The 19,870-nt window shown below is 45.5% G+C and overlaps 1 protein-coding gene across 1 annotated transcript; it reads right to left on the bottom strand.

Moving 5' to 3' along the window:
- Window positions 1-7,390: 7,390 nt before the first annotated feature.
- LOC129394110 (ATP-binding cassette sub-family D member 1-like) lies at window positions 7,391-18,416 on the bottom strand. The gene is made up of 6 exons (XM_055099312.2): window positions 18,363-18,416; window positions 13,376-13,457; window positions 10,507-10,743; window positions 8,123-8,207; window positions 7,845-7,973; window positions 7,391-7,699 (listed from the first exon to the last, which is right to left on the bottom strand). Exons 1-6 carry the CDS (start codon window positions 18,414-18,416, stop codon window positions 7,453-7,455), a joined length of 834 nt encoding a protein of 277 aa, XP_054955287.2. The 3' UTR covers window positions 7,391-7,452.
- Window positions 18,417-19,870: the final 1,454 nt, after the last annotated feature.

Genomic DNA, 19,870 nt, shown 5'->3' on the forward strand with positions numbered 1-19,870 from the left:
TCAGCCATGGATACCAGCGCCTGTTCCAGTGGATGTGGTGAAGGGTGCAGTAGATTCTGTGAGGGTCCTTAGCTTTAGTGGTTTAATGCTCTATATTTGTGCTGGTTGGCCTACTGCTAGGAGGTGGTGCTTTCCAGAAAGCATCAGCTGTAGTAGTGTGGAGGCACTGGCAGTGGGCAGGGACCTAGGACTCCCAAGATTATATGTCCTTTGTCTTCCACTACCAACTTAAATATTTGTGACAATTTCAATATCAGAAATTGATGTGTAATCGAATTTATTCTGGTAGCCTAAATTCTGGTAGCTTATTTTCTTATATCTTCAATCTTTATAATTTAGTTCTCACATGAGGGAGATCTAATATTGGAAATATTTTCAATCTGTATGTTTATGTATTTATTCTAGTTGTCCTGGCACAAGGTTATCAATGTTGCTGTGTGACCAGCCATTGGCTTTTCACATTTACAACTCCTCTGAATTTTTTCTTGCCTCACATCTGGCGCTGGGAAATTCTGATATTTTCTCCTCATCTCCATTGTACATTTTAGGGATTCTTGAAACTTTTGATGCACAAACATCCACACTTTCTGCATAAGTAAAATATTTTACTTAGATATTTTCTAGCAGACACTGAGTTCTCATGAGAAATCCTGTCTCTTTATTTGGAACACCCCCTCCCCAATATTCCATATGGAGTAGTTTTGTGTAGAAAGTGATTACTTCATTAATATGTCAAAGTATGGATACATTTTGAACACATTTCTGAAGTTGTAATACCTTTATTGATGAATAGTACCTGCACATGACCAGAATTGTATTTTTAGTAGATACGGGGTTTCGCCCTGTTAGCCAGGATAGTCTCGATCTCCTGACCTCGTGATCCACCTGCCTCAGCCTCCCAAAGTGCTGGGATTACAGGCGTGAGCCACCGTGCCTGGCCAATCACATCATTCTTGTATTCACCTAGTGGTCGCTGTGTACCTCCCACGTCAGGCACTGTACTACCAGACACTGAGGATCCAGTGGGGAGCGAGAGGGACTTTAAGGACTGAGTCAGTAGGACATGGGCTGGTGGGATAGGGAAGGATGAGGGAGACAGAGGGTCAGATGATCCCCATGGTTCTGCCTGGGGCACCTGAAGGGAAGTCAGAAAGGAAGCCAGGTTGAAGAGGGATGGCAATGAGTTTTGTGTTTGGTCTGCAGGACAGAGATGCCAGGCTGCGGGGAGGACAGGTAGGAGGTGTGCGTCACAGGTAAAGGCAATTGCTCTATGGGCCTGGGGTTTGATGGGAAGAGACGCTAAATCATGGTTCATGATTCTTTCTCAAAATTGTAATGCAAAGAGCCGTCATCGAATCTGCATTTTATAGCATGTACTGTGCAAGTTTCGGGGGTATCAGGAAGAAGAAACATGCTCCTTTGTCTCCTGAAGCTCACAGGCTAGTGGACATGGCAGACATGTAAGAGAAGGGAGAAGAGGTCAGTCCACAGAGAACAGCTTTGGGTTTACCTCTGATGCTGGCCCTGACCCAGATCAACCAAACCTAATGGAAAGAGAGAGCTGAGAAAGCACGAGAGTTGAGCTCACTGATGCTCGGATTTTACAGATGAATCTGGAGGCGGTTTCTCCCAGTGCTGACATCCAGGCACTGCGGGTGCCACAGAGAAACATGGAAGGGTCTTCTGGAGAACACCACACCCGGCATCCTTCCCCCTTTTAGAACTGGAGCGAGACAACCATGTGTGTTATCACTACTTTCTTTACAGTGTCAGTCTAACACCATAATGGTCTGACAGTCCTGCAGGCTGGAAGCCCAGGATCATGGTGCCAGCAAGGTTGGTTTCTTCCAAGGCCTCTCTTCTGGGTGGTGGCTTCACGTGGCCTTTTCTCTGTGGGCACGTGCCCTTGGTGCTTCCCACCACTTTTTTCCAAGTTCACGCTGATCCCTTGGATCAGTTATCACTCCCCCACTTGTTTTCCAGCTTCTGTGATGTTCCTGGCAGGCGCTCCTCTCACTCTCTGCTGTGAACTCTTCCCTTTTACATCTGCAATCCCTTTGCATTCCTTTTAGTGGTGTTTGGAGGAGAAGCAAGGGCTGAAGTTGTTCCCACTCATGTCTTTCGCCCCCCCAGGTGCCCCTGATGTTTCAGCTCCCAGTGGTGCCTGCAGGGAGATCCCTCTGTACTTCATAATATTATTTCTATTTTTTATACTTTTTTTTTTTTGAGATGGAGTTTCACTCTTCTCGTCCAGGCTGGAGTGCAGCGGTACAATCTCGGCTCAATGCGACCTCCACCTTCCAGTTTCAAGCAATTCTCCTTCCTCAGCCTCCCAGGTAGCTGGGATTAGAGGTGCTCACCACAATTCCCAGCTAATTTTTGTATTTTTAGTAGAGATAGGGTTTCATCATGTTGGCCAGGATGGTCTCTAGCTCCTGACCTCAGGTGATCCACTAGCCTTAGCCTCCCGAGGTGCTGGGATTACAGGCGTGAGCCACTGCACCTGGCCACACTTTTTTTTTTTTTTTAGTTTCCTTGTAGTACTGCTTGGGCTACATGGCTTAAGCTTTTGTACATAGTTTTCATTGTTTGGTTCTAAATGCTTTTAGATTTTCATTCTAATTCTTCTCGGACCAGTGTATTATTGTTTTTTAATTTAAAAAATAATTTAATTTAGTTTTATAGAGATGGGTGGTCTCACTATGTTGCCCAGGCTGGTCTTGAACTCCTGGGCTCAAGGGATCCTCCTGCCTTGGCCTCCTGAAGCTCTGGGATTATAGGTATGAGCCACCCTGCCTGGCCAGTAGTGTATCTTTAAATTTCCAAACCTAGGGGAGCCCTTAATTTTAGTTTGGTTGCCAATTTATGCCTTTATTCTGTTGCATCAAGAACATGGCTGGTGTGATGCAAGTTCTTTTGCTATTTGTTGAGTCTTGTTTTGCAGCCTAGGACATGGTGAGTGTTAGTAAATGTCCAAGGTGAACTTGAAAACAATGTGTAGTCTGTAGTTTTTGGGTGTCCACTAAATCAAGTTTGTTCAACTTTTCCATATTCTTTATTTTTATTTTTATTTTTTGACAGAGTCTCACTCTGTTGCCCAGGCTGGAGTGCAGGGGCACGATCTCAGCTCACTGAAACCTCAAGTTCAAGTGATTCTCCTGCCTCAGCCACCCAAGTAGCTGGGATTACAGGCATGAGCCACCACATCTGGCTCATTTTTGTATTTTTTATTTTAGTTTCAGCATGTTGGCCAAGCTGGTCTCAAACTCCCGACCTCAAGTAATCTGCCTGCCTTCACCTCCCAAAGTGTTGGGATTACAAGCATGAAACACTATGCCTGGCCCAATTTTTCTATATTCTTCCTAATTGAGTCTGCTTAAATGAGCAGTTCCAGTGAGAAGTGGTATAATTTCCTGCGTAGAGAATGTGCTCATTTATTAATTTTTCCTTTTCTTGACACTTTTTTGTTTTGTAGTCATTTGAGGCTCTATTGTTATGCAGGCGCAAACAAGATCAGAATGGCTAATGCTTCCATTTTTTTTTTTTTTTCCTGTCGCCCAGGCTGGAGTGTAATGGCGTGATCCTGGCTCACTGCAACCTTCGCCTCCCAGGTTCAAGCAGTTCTGCCTCAGCCTCTCTAGTAGCTGGGACTACAGGCATGAGCCACCATGCCTGGCTCATTTTGTACTTCAGTAGAGATGGGGTTTCACCATGTTGTTCAGGCTGGTCTCGATTTCCTGACCTCAGGTGATCTGCCTGCCTTGGCCTCCCAAAATGCTGGGATTACAGGCGTGAGCCACCATGCCTGGCCGCTAATACTTCTTTTAAAATAATTAAATTATTTATGTATTTATTATTTTTCCCCCACACCTCCCCCACCAGTGAATGCTTTGGAATGAATACTCATCAGTATACTGCAACCACTTTTAATCCTAATAATGATTTTGCCCTGGAGCCTACTTTGTGCGATATGAGCTTCTCTCCACTAGCTTCCTTTTGGATGGTCTTTGCCAGATGTGTCTCCTTCTATCTGTAGTAATTAGAGCCATTCCAACTATGTGTCAAAAATAAACAAAAGGGGCTTATGACCAAGCATGGGCGACTTACACAATCGTCAAAAGAAATGGAAGAACAACTCCCAGCCCTCCGAATCGACCACCTCCTGGGATCAGGAATAAATCCTAATCTCAAAATACAGGTAAACAGTCTACCTCCTGTCCCCTAAATGAGATGCCAAGCATGCCCCTCCCCTCAGCCAGGCTGTCTCCATCCAAACTTCAATGACCACTGGCCTCCCTGCTGACCCATGTCCCACTGAGGAGCCCCAAGCTCTGAACCAACTGCCTACGCACCATCCCCTCGGGCTGCACCTGCTCCCCAGGCCTGCCCCTCCTTTGCAGCTGCCTCTGTCCACCAAGGGTGCTGTCGCTCACCTAACCTTCCAACCAGAACCCAGTGGTACCTTGCTGCCCCCTCCACTCCCTGAAGAAGCTGCCCCCATGCCTGTCAATTTCTTCCAACTGCTCAAACCTTCTGGAACTCCAGGCCTCAGCATGTCTTGTCTGGGTGGCTGCAATGGCTAAGCTTGCTTCTCTGTCTCTCTCCATCAGTCAGTCAACCAATCAATCGATCAGTCATCTATCAATCAGCTATCCACCTATTAATCTATAATCAATAATCTATTAATCTATATCATTTACTTCTATAATCAATCATTGATCTATCCCATGTACCTTCCTATCTACCCTTTATCATGTCTATCCATCTATCTATCATTTATGCCTCTATCATGTCTATCTTTCAATAATTTATCTATCACCAGGCACAGTAGCATGTGCCTGTAGTCCCAGTAACTCAGGAGGCTGAGGCAGGAGGACTGCTTGATGCTAGCAGATCAAGTCCAGACTGGGCAAGATAGTGAGATCTCATCTCTAAAAAAAATTTTTAAATCATCTGTCATCACTCTCTATTCATCTATCTATCCATGTATCTATCATGTATTTCATCTGTCACTTAGCACCTATGAATCATCCATCATCTATCAATCAATTATCTATATCATGTCTATATATCTATATATCTATGTATCAATTTATCCATCAATCATCTATCTGTTTTTGAGGCGATATTCACAAAATATACAATCAATCCCTTTAAAGTGCACAATTCAGTGGCATTTAGTATGCTCTATAGTTCCAGAACATTTTCTTCGAAATAAAAAGAAACGCGAGGCTGAGTGTGATGGCTCATGCCTGTAATCCAGCACTGTGGGAGGCTGAGGCAGGACGATCGCTTGAGCTCAGCAGTTTGAGACCAGCCTGGGCAACATAGTGAGATCCTGTCTACAAAAAAAAAAAATCACAAAATTAGCAGGGTATGGTGGCACACGCCTGTGGTTCCAGCTACTCAGGAGGCTGGGGCAGGATTGCTTGAGCCCGGGAGATCAAGGCTGCAGTGAGTTATGACTGCACTGCTGCATTCCAGCCTGGGTGACAGGGTGAGGCCCTGTCTGTCTCATTAAAAAATAAAAAATAAATACAAAAATTTTAAAAAAGGACTGCCCCTGCCCCATTTTCCTTCCCCTGCCCCAGCCCCTGACACCCACTCATCTGCTTTCTGTCCTGATGAGCCTATTCTGCACATTTGTGTCTGGCTTCTTTCACCCAGCATGAACTCTTTGAGGTCTATCCGTCGTGTTATGGTGGAATGGCACCACGCCTTATGGACAGGCTGTTTGTCCATTTGTCTGTTGATGAACACTCAGGCTGTCCCAACTTTGGGAGGCTACGGCCATCCATGCATAAGGGTATGGCCGCACAGCTGTTCTCAGTTCTCATGCCTCTGAGGCCAGATGGGCTGCCACACCCTATTCCCACCAGCCACCCTCACATGCAGCCAAGTGGCCTGCAGTACTCGACACTGCTTCCCTGTTGCTGAAAGCTCCTCGGTGGCCTCTGGGCTAAGTCCTGTCTCTGTAGTGTGGCCTCCAAGGCCCGCCAGCCACAGCCCTCCCTTCCCCTGCCCTCCCTTCCCCTGCATGCAGCACGAACACCCTGCAATGTGCTCCCAGTTCCCCCCAGGCCCCTGCACAAGTGGCCTCCTCTCCCTAGAAGGGCCAGCAGCACCCTGTGTGGCAGCTTAGACATCCTTTCTCTTGCCTTCGTGCTCCTCCCACAGGGACCAGCATGATCCCGTCCCCTAGTCCTATTTGGGCTCAGCCAGTATTTCTGTGCAATGTTGCAGGTTCTGCCCCGCCACCGTCACAGGAATCCTAAGAACATTGGCATGAGGCTTGGTGGAGGGCATGTTGGGCCATGTCTTCTGGTGACTTTCCCCCAAGGAGGGGCTTGGGGATCAGGCCCACTCCTTTCCAAAACTCACTCTTTCCCCCACAGGCAACCCACTCCCTCTCCTCCATCTCTCCCCAAGACCCGCAGCAGACACCACCAGACTCTGAGGCAGGGAGGAAGGACTGCATTTGCCAATGGAGGCTTTTACTGGGGGGGACTCAGGATGGCGCCCGGCCTGAAGGCTGAGGGCCCGGGAAAGGCACACGGTGGCAGTGGGGTCTCTCTCAGGCAGGCGCTGGCTCTGCAGACAGCTCCCCCTGGTGACCCCTCTTTGGCACTGAGTTGGGAACATGGTATCCGCACTCCCGGCTAGCAAGCAGAGGCCCGTGTGGCCAGGTGGCGGCTGGCAGTGTAGGCTGGCGGGGTGATGGCCACAGGGGCTGGGTTTGGCACCAGTGGGAGCTGGGGCCCCAGGGGACTCAGAGGCTGGGCAGCCCCCACTGCTGGCAGGGTAGTCACATTGGCCACGGAGATGGCTACGAATAGGGAATCCAATAAATTAGGCTGTAGAAAGAGGAGGTGAGGGGCCGAGGGGGCGGGGCCTACATTCTCGCTCGGCAGGCAGTGCTGTGCGTCCCTCTCCCGTGGGATCTTCGGGGCTCTTGTGGGGGAGAAGATGCAGGTGAGGTGCTCTGTGTGACCGTGGGTACCACTGGGTGGCTTTTATGGCATCGCATGGGATGGGAGCCTTGGCTGGCCACCCTCAGGGGATGGATCGTGGGGTCTTTGAGAGACTGACGAGGAGGGATGCCACCTGCAGTGCCAGGGGCTGTGGCCTGAGGGGCTTCTGGGGCTCAGATGCGCTGCTGTGCAGTCAGCACTGGGCCCCTTGTACTCTAGCTTCCTCCACGGAGCAAAGTAGAGGACTCACTGCCCTGGACAGGGCCCAGTAACTGTGGAACAGCCCCCCCCAGGGAGTGGGAGGGACAGGGCGAGGGTTACGCAGGGCGCCACCCTCCTCATCTACTTTCCCGAGGTCGGGAAGGGTCTTCTAGGAGGAGGGGCCACGCATGCAGTGTCGGGGTGCGTGCGCAGGTGGGTGCTGCTGTCTCCTTCATGTGATCCGAGCTTGGGGGCGGGGCAGGGGCTGGGGAGAGTGGTGTCAGGTGGAGGCACCCTGGAGGCCACCAGGGCCTTGTGGGCTAGGTGCCGGCACGTGCGCTGGGGCCGCGGCCTCGCCCAGGATTTGGCAGAGCTCCTGGAGGCGCCACTGCATCTTGGGAATGCCCGCCAGCTGCTGCTCCAACCGCTGCTTCTCCTCTGTCAGACTCAGGCGGGCAGCCGAGCCCAGCTTCTCGAACTTCCAGCCGCCCTCCCCATTGAACTGTAGCAAGTGTGTGTGGTACTTCCTGGCCAGGAGAGGGACAGGGTCAGGGGCATGGCACGAGGGCTGCTGATGACAGCCGCCTGCTGCTGCCGCGGGGCCCAACAGGCCACCTCCTCCCCTCAGGCAGCCACTCCCACTGACCCCAGGCAGGGAGACAGGGCACCTACCACAGGGAGGGCCGGTGGGTGATGGAGAGCAGGGCAATGCCTGCGTCCTTGGCTGCCTGGAAGATCTTGCCTTCCACGTCGATTCTCATGGCAGCACTGGTGCATTCATCCAGGAGGGCGTACTTGGGTCTAGGGGTCTGGGCTGAGAGGAGAGTCTTTGCACCCTCCAGGGCCCAACACCCCAGCCTGGCTCAGGCTCCACTGAGCCCAGGCCTCCCCACAGCTGCTACTTCTCCTTCCAGGGGACCCCAGGGAGCCTGCCGGCCTGGAGTGCTCACCTGTGGTAGAACATGCGGGCCATGCTGATTCTCTGCTTCTCACCACCCGGCGGGACGTCCTTCCAGTCACACATAGCCTCCCAACCTAGGCAGGGGCAATGGTCTTGGCTCAGTTCCACCAGTACCCAGACCTGGGGGCCAGCCGGGGAGCTGGGGCAGCTGTGGAAATGGGCTAGCTGTGACGACAGGGCCCCTGTGCCTCTGCGTCTTTGTCTGTCTGACAGACATTAATCATGGAGGAGTGGGGACTGGAATCATGCCTTCCCCTAGAAGAGATATGGTGGAGTCCAAGCCCCGACACTTCAGTGTGACCTTATTTGGAGACAGGGCCTTCGCAGAGGTGATCACACTAAGATGAGGTCATCAGACCGGACCCTAATTCAATGACTGTGTCCTCATAAAAAGGGGGTGTGCGGGCAGAGGATGTGCACAGGGGAACACAAGGTGAAGATATACAGGGAGAAGTGGACCATCTGTGAGCCAAGGACAGAGGCCTGGAACACATCCTTCTGTCATGGCACCTGGAAGGAACCCACCCTGCTAGTACCAGGATCTCGGACTGCTGGATCCAGGAGATGATCCACCCCTGTGGTTTATGGCAGCCCCAGGACACCCATACAGTTCCTTAGCGCAGAGCTCCAGAGCGGCCTGAGTGCTCTCCCCAGACCGGGGGCTTGTCACCCACAGGGGTTGGGCCTCCTGTCACTGCCCCGTGCCAGCACTTTGGCAAGGCTCGAGTGGGCTGCTTGAACGAGCAGGTGAGCTGGCTGCTCCATTAGGCCAGGGCGCTGTGGCAGAAGTGGCCCCTCCTGTCTTCTCACCCATGCTGCCTTCCCCAGCGGCCCAGGGCTAGAAGTGGCAACAGGGTACATGGCCACCCAGAGTAGAGATTACACTTCCCAGGTGGCCTTGTGGTGAGGTGTAAGCATGAGACTAAGTTGTGGCCAATGAGATATAACCGTAAGTATTCAATATGGCGGCTTCTGGAACCTTCCTTAAAAGATAGAAGGCACGTACCTTTTGCCCCTTCCCTTCTACTTCCTCCATCCTATAGCCTGGGACATGATGTGAGGGCTGCAGCAACCCTCCTGGATCATGAGGTGACTTTGGGAATGGAGGCCACACACAGCAGAGTGACATGGTAGAAAATCCTAGAGCCTTGGGGCCTTCACAGAGCAGGGCCAGCCCTGGCAACTGTGGCCTGGCTCTCTTGGGACCTAACAGCTCAGTAGGATAAACTCACAGATGATCTTAGCCACTACTGCGGGGAGGCCGGTTCTGTTCCTCGCAGCTCAACTCCATCCTAACGGCTCATGCTGGCCAGCCACAGGCCCTGGGCATTCAGGCTGCCACAGAGGCAGGAGGGGCCATGTGCTCCCAGGCCAAGGGCAGCAGGAGCAAGAGGCAGGGCCGGGCCAGGGGCTGTTCCACCACCATTGCCACCTGTGTTCCCGCTTCCTCCACAGGCAGGTGACAACACCCTGGTCATTTCCTGCAGGAGCCACTTCTTCTCATGTTGCCACTGAGGGAGGGCTTGGTGCCCATGCCCTTGAACCATGAAGGAGAGCCCCAGCAAGGCGAGGTCCTTGCCCAGGGCCCTCTCGCACCCAGCAGTGGGGGCTGGAAGCAGAACCCAGAGGCTCAGAATTCAAAGACAGAACTGAACGTTCCATCTACTGTGTCCCTGTAGCTGCACCCCCCTCTCCTACTCCGCTCTCCCGGCCTGACAGACACTGTGGACAAGCAGTATTCCTTGATAAGCCCAGGACAAGAAAACAGCTCAGTCTGGCCTCCTTTTTCAGTGAACTCATCGCTGAATCCACCCGACTCTGCTGGCCCCAGCCCCCTCCAAGCTTCTGCACAGACCTCCTGACAGTAGCCATCACTGCACACATGTGCCTGCCCCTCCCAAGCTGCCCCTGCCCACCAACCCCATGGTCTTTCCAAGAGTGTCTGATCCCGCTCAGGGAAAGCCTAGGCTCCTGCCTGGTCCGGAGGGCCCTCTGTGAGCCAGCCTCTCACACCACCAAGCCTGCGGGCCGCACTCTGCCCTGCTGCCCCTGGCTCCTGGATGGGGTAACCACTCAGCATTCTGCAGGGCTCAGCTCAGACCCCTTTTCTCTGGGAGAGGGTATCCTGGGTCCCCCAATGAGGTGCGCATCCCTGCTAGGTGCCCTCTTCCCTAGAGCACCCATGCCAGCTGGGGCCATCTGTGTGGTGTTGGTCCTCCCTGGTAGGCGGGCCTCAGAGGTAGCACCTTCTGCCCTGCCCCTGTGGCACCTGGCACTTTAGACTCCTGGATGTTGAGATAATCTTCACTGCCTGGAGGCCAAGGGAGAGGCCAGGGTGGGACAAAGGGCGGCTGCCAGCCCCAGGCCTCCTACCTCCCTCCCGCTGCAGGATGTGGTGCAGGTTCATGATGTCCAGGATGGCTTCCAGGTCCTGCTCTGAGTAGCCCTTCCTTTGCATGTCCTCCACTGAGTCCAGGTAGGTCACCTGGTCATGCAGGGAAACCACAGACATGTAGGGCCTGTGGGAAATCTGGGTGTCCACGGAGGGAAGGGCCAGCCCTGCCTCCCCCAAGATACTCTGCGCCTCCCAAGCAGTGTAGATTCTGTCTGCTGTAGACAAAATAATGGCCCCCCAAAAATGTTCATGTCCTAATTCCCAGAGTCTAACATACAAATATGTTAGATGGCATGGCAATGGGAAATTAGATTTCAAGTGAAATTAAGGTTGCAAAGGTGGCGGGAGCAAAAAGCCGCGGCAGCAAAAATCCGCGGCGGCGGGGGCAAAAAGCCGCGGCGGGCAAAAAGCCGCGGTGGCAAAAAGCCGCGGCGGCAAAAAGCCGCGTCGGCGGGGGGGGCAAAAAGCCGAGGCGAGGCAAAAAGCCTTGGCGGGCAAAAAGCTGAGGCGGGGTGGAGGCAAAAAGCCACGGCGGGTAAAAAGCCTCGGCAGCGTGGGGGGCCAAAAGCCGCGGCGGCGGGTGGGGGCAAAAAGCCAGGGCGGGCAAAAAGCCGCGGCAGCGGAGGGCAAAATAGTGGAGATGGGGTAGAAGGCTGGCACAGCTTGGCATTGCTGGAGTGTGATGTGATAGGAAATGTGCAGCCAAAGACAAAAAAAAATGTAAGTAGGCTTGACTCATTGCAGCTAAGAACCCAGGTGTCATCTTGAGGGTATTAACTAATAAGCAGTTTAAATCAGAATGGCACATTCTGATTTGTTGTTTGTATGTTCACATTTGGCAGGCATAGATACTGTTTGAAGAGAGAAAATTCAGTAGAGAGAGGTAACAAACTTAAATATGTGCCAAGTCTAGAAACAAGAGACCAGGGGGATAAGGACCTTTCAAAATAAATGCAAGATTTGAAAACTGATTGGCTGGGGGATGAGGAAAATGCAGGTCTTTAAGGTCAATCTCTGTTTTGCTTTAAGGTATTAGGGGGTGGTTTTATCACATACTGTAGAATATGTCATTTCAGTTTTGAACATCTTGAGTTAAATTGTCCTAACATATCTTATGAATTTGATTTTCTTCCCTGGGAAGCTAATATTTCAAAAACTTAAAGAGTATAGGTTTCCAACTTGTATCCAATTTATAAAACTATCTCTAGGCTGCTGATTTCAGGAGGAGGCTCATGAATATTCTCTTTGCAGAGAATATATCAGGAGTTAACAACAGCTTCAATATTTGTTGACGACGAGTTAACTAAGCCACCTCTTAGTGTATTTAACAGGAAATCTTAGCTGAAGATATTCAATAATGAACCAACAGTGACTAAAAAATTCAGTATTTAAGTATATTTCATTCTAATTAATTTGAATTGAAGTAGCCGTATACAGCTAGTATTTACTACATTGAACAATGCAAATAAGAGGAAAAAATTAATAACCATCTCTAATACCACATGCCAAAATCCTCATCAATTTATTCTAGCTAAAGGAGTTGATCAGAAGCAGCAGTTGAAAGCACCAACTAAACCAGCTGGGGTTAGTTCACTGTCATTCTCTCAGAACCATCTCTTCTCTGAACAAAACAAGTACAAGAGTTCATAGTGAATCTGCATTCTCCTTGCCTATTTTAAGGTTTTGATGTTGACACTAATTTGTGAAATCCCTCCTGTGCTGTGATATTTCATTTTCCTTGCTTTCTGTTAGGACAAGAATGCTTCAGCTCTTAATTTAAAATTATGCTTCTCCCTCCTAGGTTGAGTGAACTTAGAATGCATTCTCTGACATGTCCAAGTTTTTGTTAATATGAATTTGGGGAAAAAAGCATACTTAATTAGCTAAGACTTCTTATTCTAGGCTTGACCCTGTGTTCGACATCTTTTGAATTTCTAGTTGCATGGGCTGCTCTCTGACACTGGTTAGTGACCTGGAAGCTATATTAATGTTAGGGGAGGTGGTGTATGAGCATTAGAGGTATCCTTGCAAGGAAAGACTTGTCTTATCTCAATACGTCTTTTTTTTTGCCCACAAGAAAGTCAATGTTTGAGTCTTCTAAAATCTTCCTATTTCCAAGTTGCAGAGTACCATTGATTCCTAAACAAAGACCTAATTTTTGACTCAGAGATGTGACAAGGTAGTGAATCACCATTATAATTTAACAATCTTCAAGATAAAATTATCTCTGATATTTAGATTTTGCCCAATTATTAAGATATTTGGGTGTTTCATTAAGAATGGAAGACTCTAGTCTCTTGAGCAGAGACTATAAAGGCCTCAGATGATCATTTTTAATTTTATGCTCTTTTTTTTAACACCTTCAACACAGTTGGAAGCAGCCGATATTCCCCAGAGTTGTTGTGTTTTTTAAACCAAATGCATGGTTCAGTGGTAGAAAACTGGGCTGATCCAAGCTGTTTTCAGTAAACACTTCATTTCAGGTGACCTATTTCATATTAAATAATCTCTAGATCCTGTCTTTGAAACTAACTAGATCAGATAACCTACCCTGGATTTTCTCCTTTTAGGGTCTGTGAGCTGCAGTCACTTTTGTGAAAATGATTGCAATGACAAGATAGAGTTGTAGATGGGGAAAATGTTTTGACTAATTTAAGCATAGTGGTATTTCATATGAGAATTTAAGTTACACACTTTTGAAAATCATAATGGAGTCTCTTGGCTGAGCTTTAAAAAAAATAGCGTTTAGGCTAAAAAGGGAACTGCTACCTCTCCTAAAATCAGAAAGATGTTACAGTAATTCTCCATTCTCTAGAATTATCAGGAAGCACTTTTATGATGATTTACTTTTGCTCTTGGGAGTGTGAGCCTGTGTAGTCGTGGAACCATCAATTAGAATGGTGGCTTTCTGATCCCAAAGTCGTTCATTCTGAAAACAATATTTTTCATAAATTTGAAAGTCAGAAGTTTTGATCTTGCCATTCCCAAGTAACTCTCTTAATGAGAGGCATCAGCATGATTCAGTGACAGCTGTCACCTTCCACTGCTGAGGGTCATCTTTGAGTTCTCCATTTCACTCCCTACACTCCAATTTAGCTGCAGTTCTCTTGGCCAGTCCTATGAAATACATCCATGGCCTAACGACTCCTCACCACTACTACCACTCATCCTGACAGCATTCTCACCTAAGTCACTACCTTTTTTCTTGGGATTACGGTAGCCTCCCAATTTATTTGCTCACATAACCTATTTATTCTACACAGTGCACCAGATACACCCCTTTGAAATGCAAATACAATCATGTTATTCTCTGGTGAAATTATCTCATATATTCCTATCGCATTTAAAATTAATTCAGAATCATCCCATCATTATCAAAACCCTACATGCTCTTCCACAACATGGTTTACTTCCAAGATATCTCTTCAACTTTTTTTTCACTGTACTGAATTGGTGACTAATAGTCATATTTTTGTTTTTGCTCAAAAAGTCTTGACTTGTGAATTTTTCAGTTTCTCCTTTATCCACAGGTAACTCTTTCCTCATAAGGCTAATTGCTTGCTTCAATGGCCTATTCAGAGAAAGGACATTTGGGAACTTTTCAAGGACAATGACAAAAAGGCAAATAACCCAGGATAAAAATTAGAAAGAAACCAACTGAAAAACTGCTCTGTGATGTGTCCATTCATCTTGCAGATTTATACCTTTCTTGTAATACAGCAGTTTGGAAAGACTTTTGTTGTAGAATGTGTGAAGGGATATTTGTGAGTGCCTTGAGGCCTATGTGAAAAAGAAAATATCTTCAGATAAAAAGTAGAAAGAAGCTCTCTGAGAAACTGCTTTGTGATGTGTGCATTCACCTCACAGAGTTAAACCTTACTTTTGATTTAGTACTTTCAAAACACTGTTTTTCTGCATTCTGCGAATAGACATTTGGGAGATCATTGAGACCAATGGCAAAAAAGCAAATATCCAAGGATGAAAACTAGAAGGAAGCTATCTGAGAAACCACTTTGTGATGTGTGCATTCAACTCACAGAGTGAAACCTTTATTTTCATACAGCAGTTTGGAAACACTGTTTTTGTAGAATCTGCAAATTGATATTTGAGAGCACATTGAGGCCTAAGGGGTAAAAGTAAGTATCTTCAGATTAAAACTAGAAAGAAACTTTTTGAGAAACTGCTTTGTGATGTGTGTATTCATCTCACAGACTGAAACCTTTCTTTTGATTCAGCAGTTTGGAAACACTGTTTTTGTCCATTCTGCAAATGAACATTTTGGAGCTCATTGAGGCCAATGGTGAAAAAGAGAATATCCCAGTGTAAAAATTAGAATGAAACTATCTGAGAAATGGTTTTGTGATGTGTGCATTCATCACACAAATTTAAACATTTCTTTTCATTCAGCAGTTTGGAAACTCTGATTTTGTAGATTCTCTGAAGGGCTATTTGGAAGTGCACTGAGATCTACTGTGAAAAAGAAAATATATTTAGATAAAAACTAGAAAGAATCTTTCTGAGAAACTGCTTTGTGATGTGTGCATTCATCTCGAAATGTTAAAACTTTATTTAGATTCAGCAGTTTGGGAGCACTGTTTATGTCCATTCTGCGAATGGACATTTGAGAGCTCATTAAGGGCAATGGCAAAAAAATAATATCCCAGGATAAATACTAGAAGGAAGCTATCTGCAAAACCGCTTTGCTATGTGTGCATTCATCTGTCAGAGTTAAAACTTTCCTTTCATTCAGGGGTTTAAAACAGTGTTTTTGTCCATTTTGCAAATGGACATTTGGGAGCTCATTGTGGTCAATGGCAAAAAAGCAATTATCCCAGGATAAATACAAGAAACAAGGTATCTGAGAAACCGCTTTGTGATGTGTGCATTCATCTCACAGAGTTAAACCCTTCTTTTCATTCAGCAGTATAGAAACACTTTTCTTGTAGAATCTGCAAAGGGATATTTGGGAGTGCATTGAGGCCTATGGTGAAAAAGAAAATATCTTCAGATAAAAGCTACAAAGAAGCTTTTGGAGAAGCTGCTTTGTGACGTGTGCATTCATCTCACAGAGTTAAACCTTTCTTTTGATTCTGGATTTTGGAAACACTGTGTTTGTCCATTCTGGAAATAGCCATTTTTGAGCTCATTGAGGCCAATGGTGAAAAATAAAATATCCCAGCATAAAAACTAGAAGGAAGCTATCTGAGAAACTGCTTTGTGATGTGTGCATTCATCTCACTGATTTAAACCCTTCTTTTATTCAGCAGTTTGGAAACACTGCTTTTGTTCTTACTGTGAAAGGACATTTTGGAGCTCATTGGGGCCAATGGCAAAAAAGCGAATATCCCAGGATAAAAACAAGAGTGAAGCTGTCTGAGAAACTGCTTTTTGATGTGTGCATTCACCTGGCAGAGGTAAACTTTCCTTTTCAGTCAGCAGTTTGGAAACGCTGTTTTTGTAGAATCTGTGAAGGGATATTTGCAAGTGCATTGAGGCCTGTGGTGAAAAAGGAAATATCTTCAGATAAAAATTAGAAAGAAGTTTCCTGAGAAACTGCTTAAAGAGGTGTGCATTCCTCTCACACGGTTAAACCTTTCCTTTGATTCAGCAGTTTGGAAACACTGTTTTTGTACATTCTGGGAATGGACATTAGGGAACTCACTGATGCCATTTGTGAAAAACAGTATACCCCAGGAAAAAAACTGGAAGGATATTATCTGAGAAACCCCTTTGTGAAGTCAGCATTCGTCTCTCAGAGTTAAATCTTTCTTTTCATTCAGAAGTTTGGAAACACTGTTTTTGTTGAATCTGCCAAGTAATATTAGGGCATACGTTGAGGCCTAGGGTGAAAAAGAAAATATATTCAGATAAAAACGAAAAGAAGCTTTCTGAGAAACTGCTTTGTGATGTGTGCATTCATCTCACTGAGTGAAAACTTACTCTTGATTCAGCAGTTTGGAGACACTTCTTTGTGCATTCTGTGAATGGACATTTAGGAGCTCATTGAGTCCAAAGGTGAAAAAGTGAATATCTGAGGATAAAAACTACTACGAAGCTATTGTGAAACCGTTATGTGATGTCTGCATTTATCTCACAGAATTAAACCTTTCTTTTCATTCATCAGTTTGGAAACACTGTTTTTGTGGAAACTGCCAAGGAATATTAGGGAGTTCATTGAGGCTTAGGGTGAAAAAGAAAATATCTTCAAATAAAAACTAGAAAGATGGTTTCTGAGAAATTGCTTTGTTATATGTGCATTCATCTCACAGAGTTACACCTTTCTTTACCTTCAGCAGTTTGTAAACACTGTTGTTGTCCATTCTGACTACGGACATTTGGGAGGTCTTTGAGGCCAAAGGTGAAAAAGTGAACATAACAGGATAAAAATTAGGCGGAAACTATCTGAGAAACTGCTCTGTGTTGTCTGCTTTTATCTCATAAAGTAAAACCTTTCTTTTCATTTGTCAGTTTGGAAACACTGTTTTTCTGGAATCTGCCAAGTAATATTAGGTAGTGCATTGAGGTCTATGGTGAAAAAGAAAATATATTCAGATTAAAACTTGAAAGAAGCTGAGAAACTGCTTTGTCATGTGTGCATTCATCTCTCAGAGTTAAGCTTTTCTTTTGATTCAGCAGTTTGGAAACACTGTTTTTGTCCATTATGCGAGTGGACATTTGGGAGCTCTTTGAGGCCAATGGTGAAAAAGTGAATATCCCAGGATAAAAACTAGAAGGAAGCTATCTGAGAAACCACTTTATGATGTGTGCATTCATATCACAGAGTTAAATTCTTCTTTTCATTCAGCAGTTTGGAAAAATTTTTTGTTTGAATCTGCCAAGGTATATTTGGGAGTGTGTTGAGGACTATGTTGAAAAAGAAAATATGTTGAGATAAAAACTAGAAAGAAGCTTTCTGAGAAAATGCTTTGTCATGTGTACATTCCTCTCACAGAGTTAAACCTTTCTTTTGATTCAGCAATTTGGAAACACTGTTTTTGTCCATTCTACAAATGGACATTTGGGAGCTTGATGAGGGCAAAGGCAAGAAAGCCAATGTTGAAGGACAAAAACTAGAAGGAAGCTATCTGGAAAATATCTTTGTGATGTGTGCATTCATCTCACAGAGTTAAACCTTTCTTTTGATTCAATTGTTTGGAAACACTGTTTTTGTCCATTCTCTGAATGGACATTTTGAAACTCATTGAGGCCAATGGTGAAAAAGTGAATATCTCAGAATAAAAACTAGAAGGAAGTTATCTGAAAAGCCACCTGGTTTGGTGTTCATTCAACTCACAGAGTTATAACATACTTTTCATTCAGCAGTTCTGAAAAACTGATTTTGTAGAATCTGTGAAGGGATATTTGGGAGCGCATTGAGGCCTATGGTGAAAAAGAAAATGTCTTCAGATAAAAACAAGACAGAAGCTTTCTGAGAAACTGCTTCATGAGGTGTGCTCTCATCTCAAACAGATAAACCTTTCTTTTGATTCAGCAGTTTGGAAACACGGTTTTTGCCCTTATGCGAATGGACACTTGTGAGCTCCTTAAGGCAATGCCATAAAACTGAATATCACAGGACAAAAACTATAAGGAAGCTATCTGAGAAACTGCTTCATGATGTGTACATTCACCTCATAGAGTTAAACGTTTATTTTCACTCAGCAGTTGCTAAACAATGTTTGTGTAGAAACTGCAAAGGTATATTGGGGAGCACATAGAGGCCTATGGTGAAAATGAAAATGTCTTCAGATATAAATTATAAAGAACCTTTCTGAGAAACTGCTTTGTGATGTGTGCTTTTATTTCACAGAATTAAACCCTCCTCTTGACTCACCTGTTTGGAAACACTGTTTTTGTCTATTGTAAGAGTGGACATTTGGGAGCTCATTGTGGCCAATGGAGAAAAAGCAAATATCCCAAGATAAAAACTAGAAGGAAGCTATCTGGGAAACTGCTTTGTGATGTGGGCATTCATCTCACAGAGTTAAACATTTCTTTTCATTCAGCATTTTGGAAACACCGTTTTGTAGGATCTGTGAAGGGACATTTTCGACCACATATAGGCCTATGTTGAAAAAAAATTTTTCAGATACTAACTAGAAAGTATGTTACTGAGAAACCACTTTGTGACATGTGCATTTTCTCACAGAGTTAAACCCTTCTTTTCATTCAGTAGTTTGGAAACACTGTTTTTGTACATTCTGTGAATGGACATTTAGGAGCTCACTGAGGCCAATGGCAAAAAAGGAGTGTCCCAGAAAAAAACAGGAAGGAAGCTGTCTGAGAATCCACTTTGTGATGTGCGTTCACCTCACAGAGTTAAACCTTTCTTTTCATTCAGCAGTTTGGAAACACTGTTTTTGTAGAATCTGCAAAGAGATATTTGGGAGGGCATTGAGAGCTAAGGCAAAAAAGCAAACATCCGAGGAAAAAAACTAGAAAGAAATTATCCGAGAAATGGCATTATGAACTGTGCATTCATTTTACAGTGTTAAACCTTTATTTTCATTCAGTAGTTTGGAAATGCTGTTTTTGTCAAATCAGCAAAGGGATATTTTGGAGTGCATTGAGGCCAATGGTGAAAAAGAAAATATCTTCAGATAAAAAGTAGAAGGAAGCTTTCTGAGAAACTGCTTTTTGATGTGTGCATTCATCTCACAGAGATAAACTTTCCATGGATGCAGCAGTTTGGAAACACCAGTTTGTCTTTTCTGTGAGTGGACATTTGGGAGATCATAGAGGCCACTGGAGAAAAAGCAAATATCCAGACACAAAAACTAGAAGGAAACTATCTGAGAAAATACTTTGTTACGTATGCATTCATCTCGCAAATTTAAACCTTTTTTTCATTAAGCAGTTTGGAAACAATGATTTTGTAGAATATGTGAAGGCATATTTGGGAGAATTTTGAGACTATGGTGAAAAAGAAAATGCAGATAAAAACTAGAAAGAAGCTTTCTGAGAAACTGCTTTGACAGGTGTACATTCCTCTCACAGCTAAACCTCTCTTTTGATAGAGTAGTATGGAAACACTGTTTTTGTCCATTCTGTGAATGGACACTTGGAATCTCATTGAGACCAATTGTGAAAAAGTGAATATCCCTGGATAAAAACTAAAAAAAAATCTATCTGAGAAACTGCTTTGTGATGTGTGCAATCATCTTGCAGAGTTAAATCTTTCTTTTAAATCAGCAGTTATCTGCAAAGGGATATTTGGGAGCACTTTGAGGCCTATGGTGAAACAGAAATCATCTTCACATAAAAACTAGAAAGAAGCTTTCTGAGAAACTGCTTTGTGACGTGTGCATTCATCTTACAGACTTTACCTTTCCTTTTCATACA

This window comes from Pan paniscus, chromosome 18, assembly GCF_029289425.2.
Source record: "Pan paniscus chromosome 18, NHGRI_mPanPan1-v2.0_pri, whole genome shotgun sequence".
NCBI lineage: Eukaryota > Metazoa > Chordata > Mammalia > Primates > Hominidae > Pan > Pan paniscus.

Excerpts from the sequence above, each read along its gene's own strand:
- LOC129394110 (XM_055099312.2), bottom strand. The coding sequence starts at position 18,416 with ATGAGCTCCCAAATGTCCACTCTTACAATAGACAAAAACAGTGTTTCC. Across the intron at positions 8,208-10,506 it reads CATCCTGCAGCGGGAGGGAG|GTTGGGAGGCTATGTGTGAC; the intron begins GTAGGAGGCCTG and ends GCCCCTGCCTAG. Across the intron at positions 7,974-8,122 it reads GCCCGCATGTTCTACCACAG|ACCCAAGTACGCCCTCCTGG; the intron begins GTGAGCACTCCA and ends CCAGACCCCTAG.